General features: G+C 54.5%; 1 protein-coding gene across 9 annotated transcripts in view; it reads left to right on the forward strand.

The window, feature by feature from the left end:
• The first annotated feature begins 354 nt into the window (after positions 1–354).
• The window catches only part of Anks6 (ankyrin repeat and sterile alpha motif domain containing 6), a 42979-nt gene continuing 23705 nt past the window's right edge, over positions 355–19628 (forward strand). For all 9 annotated transcript variants that reach the window (XR_005874183.1, XR_005874187.1, XR_005874185.1 and 6 more), the window contains exons 1-8: positions 355–722; positions 7362–7864; positions 10932–10976; positions 11894–12098; positions 13853–13959; positions 16844–16992; positions 17171–17369; positions 18154–18203. Coding sequence is in view for 4 of the 9 variants with exons in the window: in XM_021232210.2 (XP_021087869.1) it covers positions 391–722; positions 7362–7864; positions 10932–10976; positions 11894–12098; positions 13853–13959; positions 16844–16992; positions 17171–17369; positions 18154–18203 (1590 nt within the window). In the remaining 5 variants the exon portion in view is untranslated. The remainder of the gene's footprint in view (positions 723–7361; positions 7865–10931; positions 10977–11893; positions 12099–13852; positions 13960–16843; positions 16993–17170; positions 17370–18153; positions 18204–19628) is intronic.

Genomic DNA, 19628 nt, shown 5'->3' on the forward strand with positions numbered 1-19628 from the left:
AACCCAGCACTGCAGGGCTTCTGGGGCAAAAGACAGGGTAGGAGAGGACCCATAGTCCCGATTCAGTCCCTGACTGTTTAGGAAGTTCTAGGGAGGTGCAGGGTGATCTGGGGTCGGTGGAGCCGCGGGTTGTGATCCAGGGGTGATTCCGAGGTTCTCTAGGCCCAGAGGTCGGCTTGGCACAGGGCAGGAAGGCTGAGAAGTGACGGAACAGTCACAGGCCCACACTCCAAGCCCAGAGGCGGGCCCTGCGCGCGCGTACCCAGCAGGCGCGGCCCCGGCGGCGCGCGCGCACCCCCAGGGGGCGGGCCTGCGGACGGCGGCGGGCGCGCGCGGACGCGGGTGGGAGCGGGCGGCGGCGCCGAGCGCTGAGCGGGCGGGCGGCCGGCGATGGGCGAGGGAGCCCTGGCCCCGGGCCTGCAGCTGCTGCTCCGCGCCTGCGAGCAGGGCGACACCGACACCGCGCGGCGCCTGCTGGAGCCCGGCGCAGAGCTGGCCGTGGGACCCGAGGCGGGAGGGGAGCAGGCAGGGCCCGAGGCGGCCCGGGCGGCGGAGGCCGGAGCGCCGGTACCGGTGGACTGCTCGGATGAGGCGGGCAACTCGGCGCTGCAGCTGGCGGCGGCCGGTGGCCATGAGCCACTCGTGCGGTTCCTGCTGCGCCGCGGAGCCTCGGTCAACAGCCGCAACCACTATGGCTGGAGCGCGCTCATGCAGGCGGCCAGGTGAGCGGGGCACCGGGAGGGAGAGAGTCCGGGACTCGTGAAAGTGCGAAAGGCAGATTTGGAGCATTGCCTTTTGGTCATCTGTGTGCTGGGAATAGAAGGGCTGTGTCAGAAACACAAGATTAGGCTGTTAGAAACTTTGCATTTTGAACAGTCTGGAGGCTGCCGAGTGCGTCTTCCATGCGTCCATTCATTCCGCTTTTGCGTCAAGGGTCTCCTAAGAACCTGCCTGCTCACCCTGGCTTTGGGGGATAGATAATTGGGATCCAGTTACGTCCACACTTGAGAGGAGTGGGACAGTAGACAAAGTAGCAATCTTGACCCGGAAGGTTTGACTGTAGTAGCTGGGAAAACGCGGGCATTTTGTAGAAGTTTTTAGTAGACCCGAGGATGTGTAAGAATTAACCTTGCGGGGGGGGGAGAGGGTAAGGGCGGAGGTGGGGAACACAGTGCAAACACATAGCAGTGTCAAGTGGTCAGACACCTGGAGGATGCTGGGACCCAGAAGAGGCTGGAAGTCATGGGAGACAAGCCCCCCATTGGAGAGAAGAAAGCGGGGACCAGATATTGGGGCTGAGACCGGGCAGAGTGACTGGATCAGAGTTTTGTTTTGGATAGACTCATTCACCACAAGTGAGAAAGGGCGGAGAGATAGGGAGAGTCAGGAAGGCTGTTTAGAAAGGCAGCAGCCCGGGGAAGCGATATACTGGCCTGGGCCAGACTGAAGTTGATGCTTGGGACTGTCTGACCCTGTGACGGCATCAGGAGAGAGGGAGCCAGCAAAATCCGTGTCTATATTTCCGGCTGTGGTTTACACGTGTACTGAGATGGGGAGTGCAGGAGAAGAAGACACTCTGTTTTCAAAGATGTATTTGTTTTTATTTTATGTGTATGAGTGCCTGTGTGTGTGCATGTGTATGAGTGTGTGTGCGTGTGTGTACATGTGCGTGTGTACCTGTGTGTGTGTGCACGTGTGCCTGTGTGTGTATGAGTGTCTGTGTGCCTGTATGTGGCCTGTGTGTGTGTGCCTGTGTGTGTGTGTGTGTCTGTGTACCTGTGTGTGTGCCTGTGTGTGTGTGTGTATATGAGTGTTTGTGTGTGTGTGCAAGAGCATGCGCACCACATGTGTGCTTGGTGCCTGAGGGAAGCCAGACAAGGGCAGTGGATCCCTTTGAACTTGAGGTACAGTTACAGTGTGCCACGCAGGTCCTGGGAACCAACCCTGGGGTCTCTTTGAGAGCAGCAGATACTCTTCACCATGGAACCATCTCTCTAGCCCCAGGGGGACACTTGAGAGTGAACTTGACATTTAGGCACAAAGCTGGTGGCACCAGAGGGGAATGCCAGGGCCACGGAGGTGACCTTAAAGTCCTTCTTCTAGCTCCCTCCCCCCCCCTTTGTGACAGTTCCCATTCTTTCTCCAGGTGAGCCTTCTTCTGTCTAGTCCCCGCCCACCCGAGTCGGCTTGAGATGGCCATGGAATCCACACCCTCCTCTCCGTCCCCTTGTCCACAGACTCCTCTGTAGAAGTGTCCCATCATATTCCTCTCCTCAGAGCATGCCCTTGCCTGTGCCTCCTTGAAGAGCTTCCAGATCTTTCTGGAATAGCTGCTGGGTTGTGCCCATCTGCAGTGGCTCCCCTAGTCTCAGAATGACACTCTTGGCCAGACTGGTCTACACATACATTTTGGTCTCTTGATCTCGGGTCAGTATTTCATCCAGTCCTTCTCCGTATTGCTTTTAAAAAGTTAACAGTGAATATTTACTCTGTACCAAGAGCATCTTCCCCACCTTACAGGAGAGAAAGAGGGAGGGAAAGAGGGGGGAGGGAGGGAGGGAGAGTGCCTGAGATTTCGAAGGCAAAATGGGCCTCCAGCATCCAGGATATGTGTGGGCAGTGAGTTTTTTTCCTCTTCTGCCCTCAGCAAAGCCCCTCCACTCTCAGAATTAGCTTCTTCCAGGAAGCCTTCCAGCTGTGGCCATACCTTTTGGCCTCACCACACCAGGAAAGCTCCCTCCCCTGAGTGTGCCCGACCCTGGTTCACTGGGATGTCTTTCCAGATGGGGACCCTAGGGTTACCTTTCCAAAGGTTGTGACTGAGAGGCCTGAAGTCTGAGGAGACGGGTGGAGGGCGGGGAGGGATTGAGAGCCCTGAGCATACACCCTGTTTCTGAGCCCTGCCCAGCACAGAGGCCTTGCAGTTCCCGGGGACTTGTTGAGAACTTTGCTTGCAACGGGATGGTGACACCAACCCCTGGCCATCTGTTCTGAAGGACAGTCATCTACATCATCTGATTAATCTCAGGTCCTTAATGTGAGCAGGAAAAGGTTCTATTACCCCAGAGGGGGCAAGTGGAGGCGCGGCAGGGAGGGGTGGGAGGTTCTGCCTCTGGATCAGTCAGAGGTGTTTCTGCAGGAGTGGTGTTTAAGGAGAAAAGGGGAAAGTCTGAGCCCGGGCGAGTTGGTAAGTTCTGGTTGGATCTGTTAGTCGGTGAAGCCAAAGAACGGTTTTTGATAGCTGGGCCTTGCTCCTTTTCTCAGGCATAAGAAAGTGGCCAAATGAAGGAATGGGCCTTGGTGGCTAGTTTTGGAGAGGTCATCTAACGGTTTAGCAAGGCAGAGGGAAGGGAGGCATGTAAGACCTGTTGGTGCCATGCTTGCCATGGTTGCCACGCCTGGGCCTGTTAGAGCCAGCCCTTCAGTTGGTATGGTGAAAGGAGCTGGGGTTGGTGGCCCACGCGCTCCAACTTTGACCTTCCTGCTTGAGAGGCTTTGGGCTGCCTTTTCCAGTTTGCCTCGGGTGCTGCATTTACTTACTATTTTATGTGTGTCTGTGTGCCATGTGCAGGTCTGGTCCTTTCAGAGGCCAGAGGAGGGCGTCAGGGTCCTCAGACCTGGAGTGACAGACGGTTGTCAGCAGGTGTGTGGACGCCCAGAGCCGAACCTGAGTTCTCGGGAAGAGGGGCCAGCGCTTAAGCACTGAGCTACGTCTCTGGCCCCGACGGGTGCTTTTGTGAGAGTGTTGCTATGATACACCCTACTGTTCTCAAGACCAAGGTGTGGGAAACCTGGAAGAAGAGGATTAGAATTCACAGCTGCCTGTTCACAGGGACCTGGTGACTCCACTGCACTGGAGCCCAGATATCCTGAGCTGTCTGCTGCCTCGTCCAAGCTCGGGAGGCTCAGGGTCAGGGCCTGATGTCGGGAGACTTCCTGGAGGGTCTGTGAGTTGATCCCTCAGGTCAGGGTGGGCCGTGCTTTGACACTCTGCGTTCTTGTGCTCCTCTCAGAATCCTTGGACAGTGTTCCAGTCACTGTGTCTACCTAGGTGGACTTGTGTTTATCATCTTGCGTGTCCCAACATCCGTCAATGAGGCAAGTCGACTCACGTGGGTACTACAAGCAGTAGCTCCTGTTTGCAAAATAGTAGATTATCCTTTTCTTTCCCCTCTACTGGGGCTTGGGTTTAGGAGCTTGCCCCTGGCAGGCAAGCATGCTACCACTGAGTTACAGCCTCAGCCTCTTTTGAAGCGAAGTCTCACTGACTGGCCCAGGCTGTCCTTGAACTTACCTTGTAGTCCAAGCAAGCCTCACCCACTGCACTGGCTAGACCTGTGTCATCAGGCCCAGCGAACGGTGACCTTTCTTGAGTACCTGTTTTGTGTCTGGCACTGTGCTTACTGCTTTAAAGGGATTCGCTCCTTCGGTCCACCCAAAACCATAGGAAGTATTGTTGTCCCCTTTTATAGATAGGGAATTGAACTACAGAGAAGCTGAGTAACATGCCTCTGGCCACATAGCTAGTTGAGTGACAGTAAGAGTCACACTTAGACCGATGACCCGAGAGCCGTGAATCCAGCAAGTGACAACTCCGTTTGGGTGCTGGTGGCGATTCTGAGCAGGAGACGGCATGGTTTCTTTACCTTCCATCCGCTTCTGCCTTTACCCAACTCATGTGGGTGGCCGCCAGGTGCTCTGAGTGGCAAGCTCATGTACCAGCGCTGACAGCACAGGTGTTAATTGCTGAGATTAATTGGTAGTCTCAGCACCTGCTCAGAAGCCCCCAGCAGCCTCATCTCCAGTAATTACCTATTAGAAATTGAACATCCGCAGAATTATCTCGGGCTCCGTTGGATCATTTTGCATTTTCAGCCTAATTGGATACTCTCTAGGGCTACCTGAGAGTTCAGAAAACACCCCCAAATTCAGTATTTCTGCTTAATTTCAGCCCTTTGCTTCCTCGGTAGGAATTGGGCAGGCTGGAGGAGCTGTGATTTGAAATTCTTGGGGCTGGTTTGGGTCCTGTCACTTTCAAATTGAGATGAATTGGTCTCCGCTCTAATCTTAAGCCTCCTTCTCTCTGAAATGGGAGGCTGTGTTCGTCTCTCGGTTTTCAGATGAGATACGAATCTGAAAGTATCATGCAATCTTCAGTGAGGGATTACACTAGAGTTTATTTTGTGTTCCCAAAACCTGTGGGAGCTTTTAACTCTCCTGCAGTGGAGGCCTGTGCAGCAGCCCCTGGTCGCTTCCTGTCCCTCACACCTCCCTTCCCTTGATCTCCTTTCTATGCATTCTTTTGTTCCTTGGGCAGAATATTTTGAACTCTGTTAGGGGCCAAGGAAGTCGCCTAGCCCTGTCCTTAGCCACAGTCAGGGGGAGACATGGATTGTGAAGGAGGGCTCAGGTGTAGGCAGAGGGAAGGAAGCTTGGGTCCTTGGGGTCCTTGAGAGGGAGCCCAGGAAACTGCTCAGAGCTGGCGAGATGGGAGTGGGGCGTGGCAGGGCGTGCTGAGGGGGACAGAGGCTGAATGAGCACTTTGCTTGGCAGAGCCGAATGGGGTCAGATTCGTGCTGGAAGTGCTAGGTAGGTGGGCTGGGGCGGGGGGGGGGGGGGACGACGACGACGACGACGACGACGACAAAGGGCTGGGAAGTATAGCAACATAGGCAGGCCTCCTGACGCTGGGCATTAGGACTAACATAGGCAGGCCTCCTGACGCTGGGCATTAGGACTAACATAGGCAGGCCTCCTGACATAGGCAGGCCTCCTGACATAGGCAGGCCTCCTGACATAGGCAGGCCTCCTGACGCTGGGCATTTGGGAGGAACCTTTAGGTGTGGGCTGCTTGGAGGATGGTCAGGGGGAGCAGGACAAAGGAGGCCTCGAGTTTGCAAAGTTTGCAATTTCTGCATGTGGGTGTAATTCCCCAGACTCACCCCTCTGCCTCCGAGAAGAGGCCCCCCATCCTGCCCCAGGCTGGGGCACCAGGTCACCAAGTTCTCATTTGCATGCTGCAGGAGGCAGCCTGCCGTGTCAAGGTTCACAGCCCAGAAGGTATTTTGTATTTAGCTGGAGCCTCAGACCAGAGTTCAGAGAGGAGAGCTGAGCAACCATTCAGGACCTGTGCTGTCAGACAGCACAGCACTGTGGTCTCCTAACACCGGCTTCCCTGGCTTTGTCCTTCTTAGTTGCTCTCCAGGCACACCTTAGGCCATAAGCCCGCCCACTGAGAAGCTTCAGGGAGTTGGTGGGAGCCTCCTGGACTCCCTGGGTCCTGGAAGCAACAGGAGCTGGAGTCTCCTTGATCTGGCTTAACCAGGTTCACAGCCACCTGCAGTGAACATTCCCACCAGCAGGTGGCAGTAAGCCTCCACGGAGGCGCCAGAGTCGCTTTGCCCAGCACAGCTGTCACACCTGGCGTGTGCTGGGCTTGGTGGGGGCTGGGAAGGGCAGAGATGAATCACAGCAAGGGCTTTGCCCGTGAGGGAACCAGAGCCTGGCAGAGACGGTTTAGCAGCCGTGAAGCAGTGCCCAGAGAACTCAGATGTCGGAGGGGCAGAGTGGTGGAAACGGCAGAGGGGCTTAGACTTCAGGGTGTGTGTGTGCCGGAGTGTGTGTGCTATAGATCTGTCTCAGGTGTATTTCTCCATATAAAATCCACCTTGATTTTGTTTCTAGATTTATTTCTTTTATTTTATGTGTATGATGTTTTGCCTGCTTGTCTGTGTTCTAGCGGCGGGAGTGGATTTCTTTTCTTTCAGTTTTGGGCATGGGGGGGGTGTTACCATATAGGCAGGCTAGCTTCAGACTCATGGAGATCCTCCTGCCTCTGCCTCTTGAATTCTGGGATTAAAGGTGTGTGTCACCGATGCTGGCTAGGGCTGGGTGTTTTATCCCAGAGTGGCCCTTAGCCAGGCGGGTGACTACAGTAGGTTGTGAAATGGGAAAGGCATAGCAGTTATCATAGCTAATGCTGAGTGCCTGCTTCCTTTGGCTAAGCACAACTCCAGGAGCGCTGTCTCTGTCCGTCCGTCCGTCTGTCCGTCCATCCAGTAAACCACAAGCAGTTCTTCATGGTAGTATGACTATAGCCCCATTTTACAGATCAAGGAATGAAGGCACAAAGAAACAAATTATACCTCGGTATCCCATGGAGGAGAGACTTAGACTCCAGCCTAGCCAGGGTTTCCGTCATCGATGGGGACAGTTGCACAGGGCCAGCCTGGTACCTCACACCTGACGGAGTTCATTCTTTCTAAGCAGCCCTGTACCTGCAAAACCTGACAGTTGAGGGTTACTGGAGTTGTGTTTCAGGGCTTTCTGTTCAGTGTCACTAATTCCCATCTTTCTGGCAGGTGTGGGCATGCCAGCGTGGCACACCTCCTTTTGGATCACGGGGCTGATGTCAACGCTCAGAATCGGCTGGGTGCCAGTGTGCTCACCGTGGCCTCTCGGGGCGGCCACCTGGGCGTGGTGAAGCTGCTGCTGGAGGCGGGCGCCATTGTGGACCTTCACAGCCCCTCCGGCGAGTCAGCAGCAATGGGAGGCAGCAGGGATGAACTGCTGGGCATCACGGCCCTGATGGCTGCCGTTCAGCATGGGCATGAGGCTGTGGTGCGCCTGCTGATGGAATGGGGGGCCGACCCCAACCACACGGCCCGGACCGTGGGCTGGAGCCCACTGATGCTGGCGGCCCTCCTTGGGAAGCTCAGTGTGGTGCAGCAGCTGGTTGAAAAGGGAGCCAACCCCGACCACCTCGGCGTGCTGGAGAAGACAGCCTTCGAGGTTGCCCTTGACCGCAGGCACAGGGACCTGGCTGACTACCTGGACCCCCTGACCACCGTGAGGCCGAAAACAGGTGAGGCCCAAACACCCCAGCCCTGCTGTGGCCTCGCAGAGGATTGTTTAGGTGGCACAAGCCAGAGTTTGCCCAACCAAAGAAGTGTGCAGAAGTAGGAGTCCTGACAGGCAGGCAGGCTGGCCATAAGCTTCGAGCTATCCAGTGCCCACGGGCGCCTGTGACACGCAGGCCTTACGCATTTCTCGGTGTGACCAGGCGCTCTGGGAAGAGCCTGTGAACTTGTAGACTGAGGCCCTTCATCCCTAAGTGTTGACTCTGATTTGGTGGTCCTGGGATCCTTCCAGAACAGAGACCAGCCAAGTTTTCTCTGTAAAGGCCAGATCACAGGCACTTAGGCTTCCTGGGCTAGCTAGGTGCTGACGCACTAATTATTGGCCCTTGTTAGAGTGAAAGCAGCCACACTTAGAATGTAAGTGAGTGGGTGTGGCCTTGTGCTGAGCACAGAGACAGACTTTGGGCAGGTTGGTCCCGAGCCTAGGTTTGTACCCTCGATTCAGGAATGGCATTCTGGCCATCAAATCCCCAAGGACTAACCACTCAAAATTGCTATGGAGTAGCTCCCTTTGGGGTCTGGGTTTCTCTGGCACATGGTTGTGTTCCTTTGCTCTGCTGTTGTTAAGGTTGCTCTTAGTGAAGTGGTTGCAGAGCACGCTGCATTTTGGAACCTCTGCTCAGCATTTTGCATGCAGCCTGCACACCAGGCAAAGTGGGAGACAAGGGCTGACTGTCTACCAGACCCAGCTTGAACCTCGCTCTGCCTACCCAGACTGAGCGTGCGGCCCCTCCCATGACATTTGCTCCCCAGGGGCCCTAGTGTCCTGTTACAGGAAGTACAAATACATTTCTCTTGACTTTGTAACCGCTGTGCATTGAAGCATCTGCTCCAGTGCTGGTTGTGTAGCTTCCAGCAGTGGAAGTTCAGTTCCTTTGTTAGTGTCTGTGGGTGTTTGCTCAGTTCAGACCCCTTCAAAACAACTGACCCATGCCAGTGAGCAGCTGAGGCTCAGATCCCCACCCTGGAGGGATGCTGCCTCTGTAGGGAAGGGTAGTAAATAGGAAATAATGGTAACAGTGAGGGACAGGTAGGTACTATGAGTTAAAAGCAGCGGGTGAGAAAGAGATGAAGAGAGCCAGTGTGGCAGAGTTGGCAATGTGAATGGCAGGCGTGGTCTCCAGGGAAGATAACTGTGAGTAGATCCCGGAGGTCCAGCAGGTGTGCCAGCCATAGGGAGGACCGCCATAGGCGTGGAGGCTGCATGACGTCATAACAAGGGAGGACCACCATAGGCATGGAGGCTGCGTGACGTCATAACAGAGGTCCCTGAATCAGCCCCAGTTCTTCCCTGGAAATGCGGGAAGTCCACCCCCACAAGACCTTGGCCTCCGTGGCTCTTTCTGACCCCAAAGCTGCCCCATGACTGACAGTCTTCTATCCTCATCCTGCTGTGTGGAGGTGGGCAGGTTCTTCTCCCTGAGACATGGCAGGGTCCCTGGAACTACTCTGGTGTGGACAATACCACTGAAGTCCAGAGTGAAGGAAGGTCCAGCCCAGCACCATGGGCCTCCAGTGTGGCACAGCTGCCCCGGCCTCGAGAGCCAGACTGGACTGTTAGTGACTCATAGTGCCGGGTGGCTGCCTAGCAACCAGCACTAAGATTGGTGTCATTGCTGCTCTCAAAAGTCCTGCTGTGGGAAAGCCCTGGGTCCCAGCAAACTGGGCTTGTAAGCGCTTAAAGGCGTTTACATTTTTACAAGTTGCATTTTATGTTTATGAGTGTGTTGCCTACGTGTGTGTGTGTGTGTGTGTGTGTGTGTGTGTGTGTGTGTACTTGTGGTGCCCTAGAAACCCAGGGGAGGGCATCAGATCCCCTGAAACTGGAGTTTCAGATGTCTGTGAGCTGCCGTGTGGGTGCTGGGCATCAAACCTGTGTCCTCTGGGAGCATAAGCAGTGCTTTTAACGGCTGAGCCATCTCTCCAGCCACCAAAGGTGCATGTCAGGTGTTGAGAGTTCACAGGCAAAGTTGGCCCCATTGTTCTGTGGCCCTGGCTGTGCTTGACATTGAGAGTCATGCAGTCACTCCATTATGTGTCCTGGTTGGGATGGCTGCTGGGGGCCAGTTAGCCCAGTGGTACTCTCAATAGACTCCATGCCTCTGAAACATCTCCCTCCTATGCCAGTGGCTGGCCTTGGGACAACCTGGTGGCATGGATATTGTCTCCATGCTGTGATAGTGGCAAAGCCTGTCTAGAAGTGTACGTTCTCGTTCACATGGAGCTCAGACTCATTGCTCCTCCTGGTGGCCCAGAGCCGCAGGTGGTGGCCCAGAGCATAGGTGTCCTTCCTGGCATTCAGGAAGGCAGCAGGAGTCTTCCTGTGCTGCCCAGCATGCTGACTGCCTTTGAGGAATGTCTGTTTGTGAACAAACTGCGGGGACCCTGGTGGGCCAGATGCGGCATGAGCGTGTGGAGGGCGTGGCTTGCACTGAGTGGGTTCTTGGTAGGCGTGGAATCAGCACCACCTGAAGGGGCGGAGTCCAGTGTGAAGATGTCTGATGGACGATTGTCTAGACAGCTGTCTAGAGATTGGGCAGGGGCATCCCACTCAGGTCCTTAGTGCTTGGGAAGAAAGAAGAAGGTGCTGTTTCTTTTCTGGGGACCATGGTCATGACTTCCCAAGCTTAACTGCCCAGTGTCATAGGGTCCTCTGGCCTTGTACTTAGCTCATTGTTGTTAGATTTTAGAAGTTTATAGTGTTTTTTTAAATAAGTTTCTTTTTCAAGTTCTTATAGAATGGACTTTTTGATTAGCCTAGATAAATACACCCCAAAATTTTCAGTGCCTAAATCTAATAGCTGCTTTGGCTTGTAGTTGGAGCAATGGTCTGTCTCTGCAGGGTTTTCAAAAGCGAGTGGTGACAGCGGCCCAGAGAGCTGTCACATAGTCCACCGCCCCTAGCCTGGCCCCATGGCTGCTAAGGCACAAAAGCCAGCCTGTTCTCTGACTGCGGCAGCTTCATGCTTGTGTTACATTTCTCAGCTAATTCTGAAATCTCTGTTTGCCCAGATGAGGAGAAGAGTCGGCCTGACATTTTCCACGCACTGAAGACAGGTAAGTGCCTCAGAAGGCGACTTCAAATGTTGAAGAGGCCACACCCTCAGGCCTCACCCCTGGACCTACGGGCACAAGGAATCCGCTAAAGAAATGCAGTTTGGGGTTTTTGCTTTGTTTTTATTTTTCAGTGTTTTTTAAACTCTTGTGAAATTATAATTCACTCTCCCCAGGGAAGTGTGGGTCCCGGGCCCATATATTCATTAGAGCATTCCTCCCATCGATTCTAGAATACTCTCCCAAGTCCCTACTGCCCCACAGCTAGACGCCGAGCTGGACCCTGGCATCTCTCCGTGCTGGCCTCAGTTGTCTTGTGACAGAAGGGCCCTTCATCCCAGAGTTTCCATGTGTCACGTGCCTGCCATGGCATCAGGTGGGGGTCAGAGGTCAGCTTCTGGTGTTGCTCAAATTCCACCTTCCTTCCTTCTACCATGAGAGAGTTTTTCTTCCTGTCCTGAGTCATGTGCAGCCTGCTGGGACTCACCTACCTTCCTACGCCGAGATTACAAACACTTGTGCTACATGTGTCTGCCTTTCCTGTGAGCCAGGGATTCGAGCTCAATTCCTCATGCTTGTACGGCAAGCACTTTTTCCCACTGGTCTATCTCCCAAGCTCCAGACACCACCTCCAGGCAGCCCTCCTGGATCTCCACTCACCACCTAGAACAGTATTTTCCCTCTGCAGGCCCGTGGCCCTTCCTCGCCCTCCCTACTCCCTGAGACAGAGAAAGTACTTCCATTTGCTCATGTGCTGGCCTCCATGTGTCATAAGCAGAGGGGTCTGAGTGGGGCCTTAGTGACCCCCATGACTACAGCAGAGGGAGAGTGAGCAGGTGACCATCATGGGAGACAACCGGTTACATGAGCGTGTGACGCCAGGGCCGTGGGTCACCCGGACTCATGCTGTCTGTCCGTAGGAAACTTCCAGCTGGTCAAGGAGATTGCTGATGAAGACCCCAGCCACGTGAACCTGGTCAACGGGGACGGGGCGACCCCGCTGATGCTGGCAGCGGTCACAGGCCAGCTGGCCCTGGTGCAGCTGCTGGTGGAGAAGCACGCGGACGTGGACAAGCAGGACAGCGCGCACGGCTGGACGGCCCTCATGCAGGCCACCTACCACGGGTCAGTGTCTCCCTCCACGGGTCCCTCCACGCGAGACCAAGCCCGTGCTCTGGCTGGGGGCACGGGGGTTTCTGGCCCGAGTGTGAGCACACCGGGGCCTGCAGAAAACATGGACTCCGTTCAGCCAGCCTCCTGCCTCTGTCCGGGCCGCTTGCTAGCCTGCCACGGATTTCCCGGTGGCTGCGGAAGCCCACACAGCAGGCACATCTTAGACAGAAGGGTGCATTTCTCGTTGGCCTTCAGCTAAACAGTGCGATTGGAGTTTTCACATGGTGGTTCAGAGACCGCCATTAAGCGTCCCCTCTGTGATGTGAGCAGTGGTCACACATGCCTGGGCTTTTCATGACCTTAGATACCGGTAGTCATCTTGACCTCCTTTAAAATAACGTGGTCATCCCGGCCAGGTGGGCTGTCACCCTCCTGCAGACCTCTTTGGGGACATGTTTTAGCTGCTAGGTGTCCTGGTTCCCCTAAGGGACTTTCCTCTTGGCCTGGTTCAACCAGCCACGTAATACTCCAGCATTGACTGTGTTATCTGATGAGCCTAAAATTTCTGACTCTGCAGAACCTTCTGGAATGTCTCTGTAGGTCCTGCCTACAGAGTAGGTGTGGTGGCTGAGCGCTTTGGGGCAGAGGCCCTTGATTTTATTGTCATTAAGGAAGGCGCATTAGGACTGATACAAAGCACATTTGCCCCTGAGCTGCTGGGTGATAGGACTTGATGGGCCTGGAGAACAGTGGTGATTCCCCGGGGCCTGCTTAAACATCTGAAGACTGTGTGCCTGGTTGATGTTGCCATACTTGTTGTCTGGGAACTTGGCCACACTTTTCCTGCTGCTTGATGAATTAACTAATTTTGTGTCACTCTTAACAAAGTGCCCGAGGCAGTTAATTTCTGAGAAAAAGGTTTATTTTGGCTCATGGTTCTAGAGGTTGCTATTCAAGTTGGAGCAATCCCAAGGCTTCCAACCTCTGATGAAAGTATCACTAGCATGGGCAGGGTCTTAGTTAGGGTTTCTATTGCTGCGAAGAGACACTAACTCTTTATTTATTCATTTACTGGGTTTTTCCAGATAGGGTTTCTAGGGTTTCTCTGTGTAGTGCTGGCTGTCCTGGAACTCACTCTGTAAACCAGGTTGGCCTTGAACTCACAGAGCCTGCCTCTGCCTCCCAAGTGCTGGGATTAAAGGCATGAGCCACCACCATCTGGCCTGACCACAGCAACTCTTATCAAGGAAAACATTTAATGGGGTGACTTACAGTTCAGAGGTTCAGTCCATTGTCATCACGGTGGGACATTGTGGTGGTTCAGGCAGACACGGTGCTGGAGAAGGAGCTGAGAATTCTTGATCCAGGGCAACAGGAAGTGGTCTGAGACACTAGACATGGCTTGAGCATATATGAGACCTCAGAGCCCACCCCTGCAGGGACACACTTCCTCCAGCAAAGCCACACTCACTCCAGCAAAGCCACACCTCCTAATAGTGCCACTCCCTGTGAGCTTATGGGGGCCAATTACATTCAAACTACCACAGGGAGGGAGCAAGTGTCCAAGTGCTCAATCCAGGGAGCAAAGCCAGAGGTTCATAACCTCCTTTAGGCACATAGACAATGACCTGTAAGTCTCTATAAGGCCCCACCTCTAATGGTCCATCCACAGCACCTTCCCGTGACCACACCTTTGCATATGGGCTGTAGGGTGATCAATATCCACATGAGAATAGGGGTCTAACTGCCTGCCTCTTTGCTCCCAGAAATAAAGAAATTGTCAAGTATCTGCTAAATCAAGGGGCTGATGTTGCTCTTCGGGCCAAAAATGGCTACACGGCCTTTGACCTAGTGATGCTGCTCAACGACCCTGGTGAGTAAGCCTCCAGACAGTGCTCAGCCGCTGTGCCCCTCCTCACCCGGGAGCCAAACAGTGCCTCCCATAGCTGTGTGAAGCCTATGCTGGTGTGTAGAAAAGCCAGTGTGAGGTGTCTAGGGCACACCCCATTCCCTTGGGACACGCCCTGCTCCCCTCCTTCCAGCCACAGCCACTGTGTAGTTGCTGGGGAGGGGGCCAACAAGGGCGAGTGGCTTTGCAGGCTGTTAGGACCTAGACCCATCCTGTGGCCACAGCCAGAAATGCTAAGTGGCTTTGCGTCAGACATAAAGGGCCTTTGACAAGAGAGGAGGTGCCCGCTCTATCCCGTGTGAGGGCTGCAGGCCAGGCTCCTGCACTAACGTGTCCACCTCTCTTGCCTCCCTGGGTTCCCGTGCCCCTGCTGCTCCCCTCCATCCCCCTCCTACCCCCCCTGCCCCGGCCCTCTTCTAAGGCTTGGGGCTTCCAAATAGGGGCTGGGTCTCTGGCATGCCATTATCTCTGTTATCCTGGTGGCCCAGTCTAGGGATGGAGGAGTTCAGAGGCCTCCCAAGCCATAGGCTTTGAGCCTGAGTTGGGATCCCACCCCCAAGTTGTAGGAATGGCAGGAGCTAGTCTTCTCTTTCCACCGTGTGGGCTCAGAGCATCAGGCCTGGTAGCAGATGCTGTGCCCTCAGGACTCTACACCTTAGCCTCTTTCTTCTCCTTCTAGACAGGGTCTCATTGGGTAGCCCAGGCTAGCCTTAAACTCAGTCTCCTGACTGGGCACGTGGGCATGTTCCATGCCCATCCTTAGTGTTTGGGGGCTTTTTTATGGTTAAAAACATTTTTTGTACGTATGATTGGTTTGCTTACATGTATGTCAATGAGGCACATATATGCAGTGCCCATGAAGATCAGATAGTGCATTAAATCCCCTGGAACTAGAGCTGCAGTCTAATATGAGCTGCCAGGTGGGCACCGTGCCGGGAACTAAATCCAGGTCCTCCGCAAGAGGAATAAATGCTCTTAACTGCTGAGCCTTTTTTCCAACCCCTGGGTTTTTAAGTGAAAAGTTTGTCCACGATTTCATGCAAACACTTGTCTGTTCTCGAATGCTTAGAGAGTCGGTTGGTACTTTGTCTGTCTTTTTATTTACTGCTGCATCCTGGAGGGCATTGGGGAGAGTGGGCAGGCAGAAGAGTGGCAGGTGAGTCCAGGTGGTCCCCAGCACAGGACCTCCTCCTGGGGGATGGACCCGAGCTTCCCCTACTGCACGGGGCTGCACCTCTAGCCCAGGAGCCCTGGGCGTTTTCCTTACCTTCTTGTCCAACAAGTGCATTTACACTTTTTGTTTGTTTGTTTTTTGAGACAGGGTTTTATTGCTTTGGAGCCTGTCCTGGAACTCACTCTGCAGACCAGGCTGGCCTCGAACTCACAGAGATCTGCCTGCCTCTGCCTCCTAAGTGCTGGGATTAAAGACTTGTGTCATTAATGCCCGGCTGCATTTAACTTTTTTATTTGTGTTTATCTTATGCTGGTTTTGTTTTGTTTCTTTTAGTGCCCAAGATTTTGTTCTGCAGCTTCCCCTGAGACATGGTTTGCTTCTGTGCAGCCTCCTCTGGAGGGACGTTGTATTCGTTTTCAGTGAGGTTGTCTCAGGGAGGCAGGGAGTTTGCCTGTGGGTTAAAATAGCCATGAACGCTTAAGTTTGATGGTGCGTCTTTTTTGTTAGTTTAATTAACATTTTTCATTTATTTTACATACCGACCACAGCCCCCCCATCTACCCCACCCCCATGGCTTGCACAGAGCAGGGTACATCAAGCTGAGGTAGGACTGAGCTCCCCCCACCACCCCCTTCTATCAAGGCTGAGGCAGGACTGAGCTCCCCCCCCCACCCCCCCCCCCTTCTATCAAGGCTGAGGTAATCCAGCACAGGGAGCAGGCTCCCAAAAGCCAGCTGAGCGCCAGGGACAGGTCCTGATCTCACTGCTAGGAGCCTTACAGGCAGACCAAGCTACACAACTGTCAGACACATGCAGAGGGCCTAGGTGGGTCCCATGCAGGAGCTCAGGTCGCCTGTCTCTGAGGGCTCCTTCCCCTGACAGTGCGTCTGAAGTTTAACTGTGCATCTTAGGGTGCTGGGCTCAGCTGATAAATGTTCAGTGACCGGAGAACCTCACCGAAGTCTAAGTTCAGCATTTCTAAGTGTGTGCAGGAAACATGGAGCACTGTTTTGGGGGCCTCTGATGCAGTGCCCAGCCTTACTGTTTGGCCAGGGCTCTCCCGTTATACTGCTGGCACACACTGATTCTTTAAGTCACTTTGTAGATATGCATTCCTCTGATGGTCTGGGCGGTTTCACAGGTGTCCTTAAAGTGAATGTGAAGATTTGAATCTCTTGACTTGCGTGGTTTTGTAGGGTTTTCTGTGTCAAGAGAATAGTGAGCCATTTTCATAGGCACTTGCAGGAAGTGCTAGTGTGATTTAAAATCCTCTTAAGTGCATTCCGAGTCCCAGCACCTTGAGCTCCCAAGGAATTCCCTTGAAATCCCCAAGACATGTTTATATGCTGGGGGTTAATGCCACCTCCGTGTGAACCACACAGAGAGACTGTGTAATTTACCCACCGTCACCCAGGGTAGGATGGAGACAGAACAGGGACTGCTGTAGTCTGGCTGAGATCCTGGGCTTTTCAGTGCTCACTCTCCTGACTTCTGGGACGGAGGGGGTCTCTGAGCACAGCAAACGAGGAAGCTGAGCTGGGCACTCATGGGTTATGGCCGGCCACCCTGGTGTTGCAGCACTGAGTTCTGAGTCTGAGAAGGGCTGGTGTGGGCCCTTCCCCCCGGGTCAGGAAGATGCATTCTCAGGTCACGTGCTGTCTCTGGTACCCACAGACACTGAGCTCGTGCGACTGCTGGCGTCCGTGTGCATGCAGGTGAATAAGGACCGAGGCCGGCCCAGCCCCCGGCCGCCCCTGCCCCACTCGAAGGCCCGGCAACCCTGGAGCATCCCCGTGCTGCCTGACGACAAGGGAGGACTGAAGGTTGGCCTTCCTCTTGGAGAGCGAGGGAAGGGTGCAGCCTGCAGTGTGGTCTCTAAAGGCTGATTGGCGGCACCCGCCTGGAACCGAGGAAGGGGGAAGCTGTATGGCATAGGACCCTCGTCCCTGGGCCTGTCCTTTTGTGCCTAACGCTGACTTCTGTCTCTTCCCTCCCCCATAGTCCTGGTGGAGCCGGATGTCCAACAGGTTCCGAAAGCTGAAACTTATGCAGACACTGCCACGAGGGCTGGCTGCCAATCAGCCTTTGCCTTTCTCCGAGGAGCCTGAGCTGGCACTGGACTCCACCATGCGGGCGCCTCCCCAGGACAGGACAGGCCGCCTTGGACTTCCGGAAGTAGCCCATGCAGCCAAAGACAGCGGTGAGAAGGGCTGCATGTGGGTTAGTTTCCAGCAGAGGCACTGAGGCCCAGGTCCCCCACCCCCACCCCGAGCTACTGGGCATGAGACACAGGAGCAGTGGCTGGTCTGTCAGACGCTAGAGGTAGGCAGATGCCATCCAACTGTCTGTCAGACGCTAGAGGTAGGCAGACGCGGTGCAACTGTCAGAGAGTGGGCAGCAGACACCAGCGCAGGAGCCCGTGTTCCCGTGTTTCCATGTTCCCGTGTTCCGTTTTCGCTCCCCGCTAAGGGACCGCAGGCCGGGCACTGCCTCCCTTGCCTTTGGAGCTTGGCGTCTACACAGTCCAGTGCGATTGGCTTGTGGTAGTAACGTGTCTGCAAATCCGGTGAGCCCCTGCAGTGAGGTAGTGACACCACCAGGGACATGCAACAGACTGCACAACCTCTGCAGGTTGCGGAAGGAGATTTCCACACTGGAAGGAAAATGGTTGGATAAGATCCCTCCGGCAGTCGGATAAGATTCCACCCTGGATCGACCCCTTTGGCACCGCTGTTAGAGACAGACCATGGAGTGGGCACGACCACTTTTTGACCCAGCACAGCAGCGGCTTCTGGAGAGGCTGAAAACATGCTCTCTGAGATGACTTTAAATGCCTTCCATCTATTAGGATATTGAACACCAATTGTTATTAAATATTTAAGTCCCCGGGAGAGCTGTTTTTCCAGGATGTGGGGCCCCAGCGCCATTCTGCAGACTATGGTCACAGGGAGGGGCATTTCAGGAAGCTTCTGTTTGTTTTGCAGGTCCTGGGAGCTCAAGAAGAGATAAGGAAGACGCATTACTGACAACCATGGTGAGTGGGGTACCTAGCAGCATTTAAGGCAAGAGAGGCTGTGCCTGGCGGTCCCTTAGCGGGGAGCGAAGACGGAACTCTGGCTCCTGCGCTGGTGTCTGCTGCCCACGCTATTACGTGCGGCACGTGACCGCCGGTCCCTGCCTGGTTGATACTGAGAAGGAGGGGCGTGAGCGCTGGCCTCGGTGTGTGGTCACCACAGGTAGATGGGTGATCAGAATGGGCACCGGTGGATGAGGCGGTGACCGCTAGGGGTCAGAGCAGATGCCAGCCCTGACCTATGAACTTGGGGCCGCATACAACTGAAGGCAGCCCCACACTTGCCTTGTGGTGACTTAACTTCGGATCTGCCCATTCCTGTCTCCTGAGTTCTGGGGTTAATGGAATCAGTCCATCATGCCAGGTTACACGGTACCTGGGCCTTGTGTATGCTGGGGAAACACACCCCCAGATCATGGTGCCAAATCTAAGTCTTGGCCATGTGGTAGGAACTAGAGGGGACAGATGGATGCCAGTGTTAGGCCATCCGGCCATTCTGTTACATAGGAGATGTTTCTAGTCCAGGAGAGGCCTCAGTTTCCTGATCTGTAAGCTTTAGAATGAGGCTAAGCTAAGAGTTCGAACAGTCCCTGAGGTGATAGCGGTACACTAAGACAGTTTATTCCGTGGAGTTGGGACCGAGATTCCTCTACTTTCGCTTCCCCACGCATGACTGATCATCTGTTACCAAGGCTACCTCACAGTCCAAGAGGGCTGCCAGAGCTCCGGCCATTACGGCCTGTGTTAGACTCTCCACTGCTAAGACAGACTCAAAAGTGCAACTTAGAAGGAAGAGCGATTTCCAAGGGCCCTTGACGGTTTCCGTCTGTGATCTCTTAGCTCTGTGGTGACTCTGATCATGGTAAAGGAAAGCCATTGAGTTCGTGTAGTGAGGAAGAGGGAGTGGATCCCACGTGTCACTTCTGCTCATGGCAGCGGGGTCACAGCGTGGTCACGTGGTGGGCACAGCGCACCGTGCAGGAGTCTGTCCAGGTGGTCAGGAATGTCATTGCTGCAGAGGTGTGGAAGCTAGATCCCCACAGAACCTAGGGTGATTGTCACCATAGTGGTAGCTGTTGAATGAGATCCCCCAGAAGGCTCAGCCGAGTGCTTGGCTCAGAATAAGCTCTGCGTGACCTTGACGGTGTTATATCTCACCCCTCTCCACATAATGTTCTCTGGCCCGAAAAGTCCTGTGGTTAGAGCACATTGGGGCCAACATCCCAATTCTGGCCAGCAGGGGGCAGTATTGTCAAGGACAGGTGGTGAGCCTGAGCCACTGGCCTGTGAAGCCACAGAGCAGAGTGGTCCCGGCCCTTGTCCACACTTTGCCTGGCCAACGGCGTAATTGACGACCCTCAGGATTATCAAGATCTCACATCCAGA

This window comes from Mesocricetus auratus, unplaced genomic scaffold (genome assembly GCF_017639785.1).
Source record: "Mesocricetus auratus isolate SY011 unplaced genomic scaffold, BCM_Maur_2.0 Super-Scaffold_6730, whole genome shotgun sequence".
Taxonomy (NCBI): Eukaryota; Metazoa; Chordata; class Mammalia; order Rodentia; family Cricetidae; genus Mesocricetus; species Mesocricetus auratus.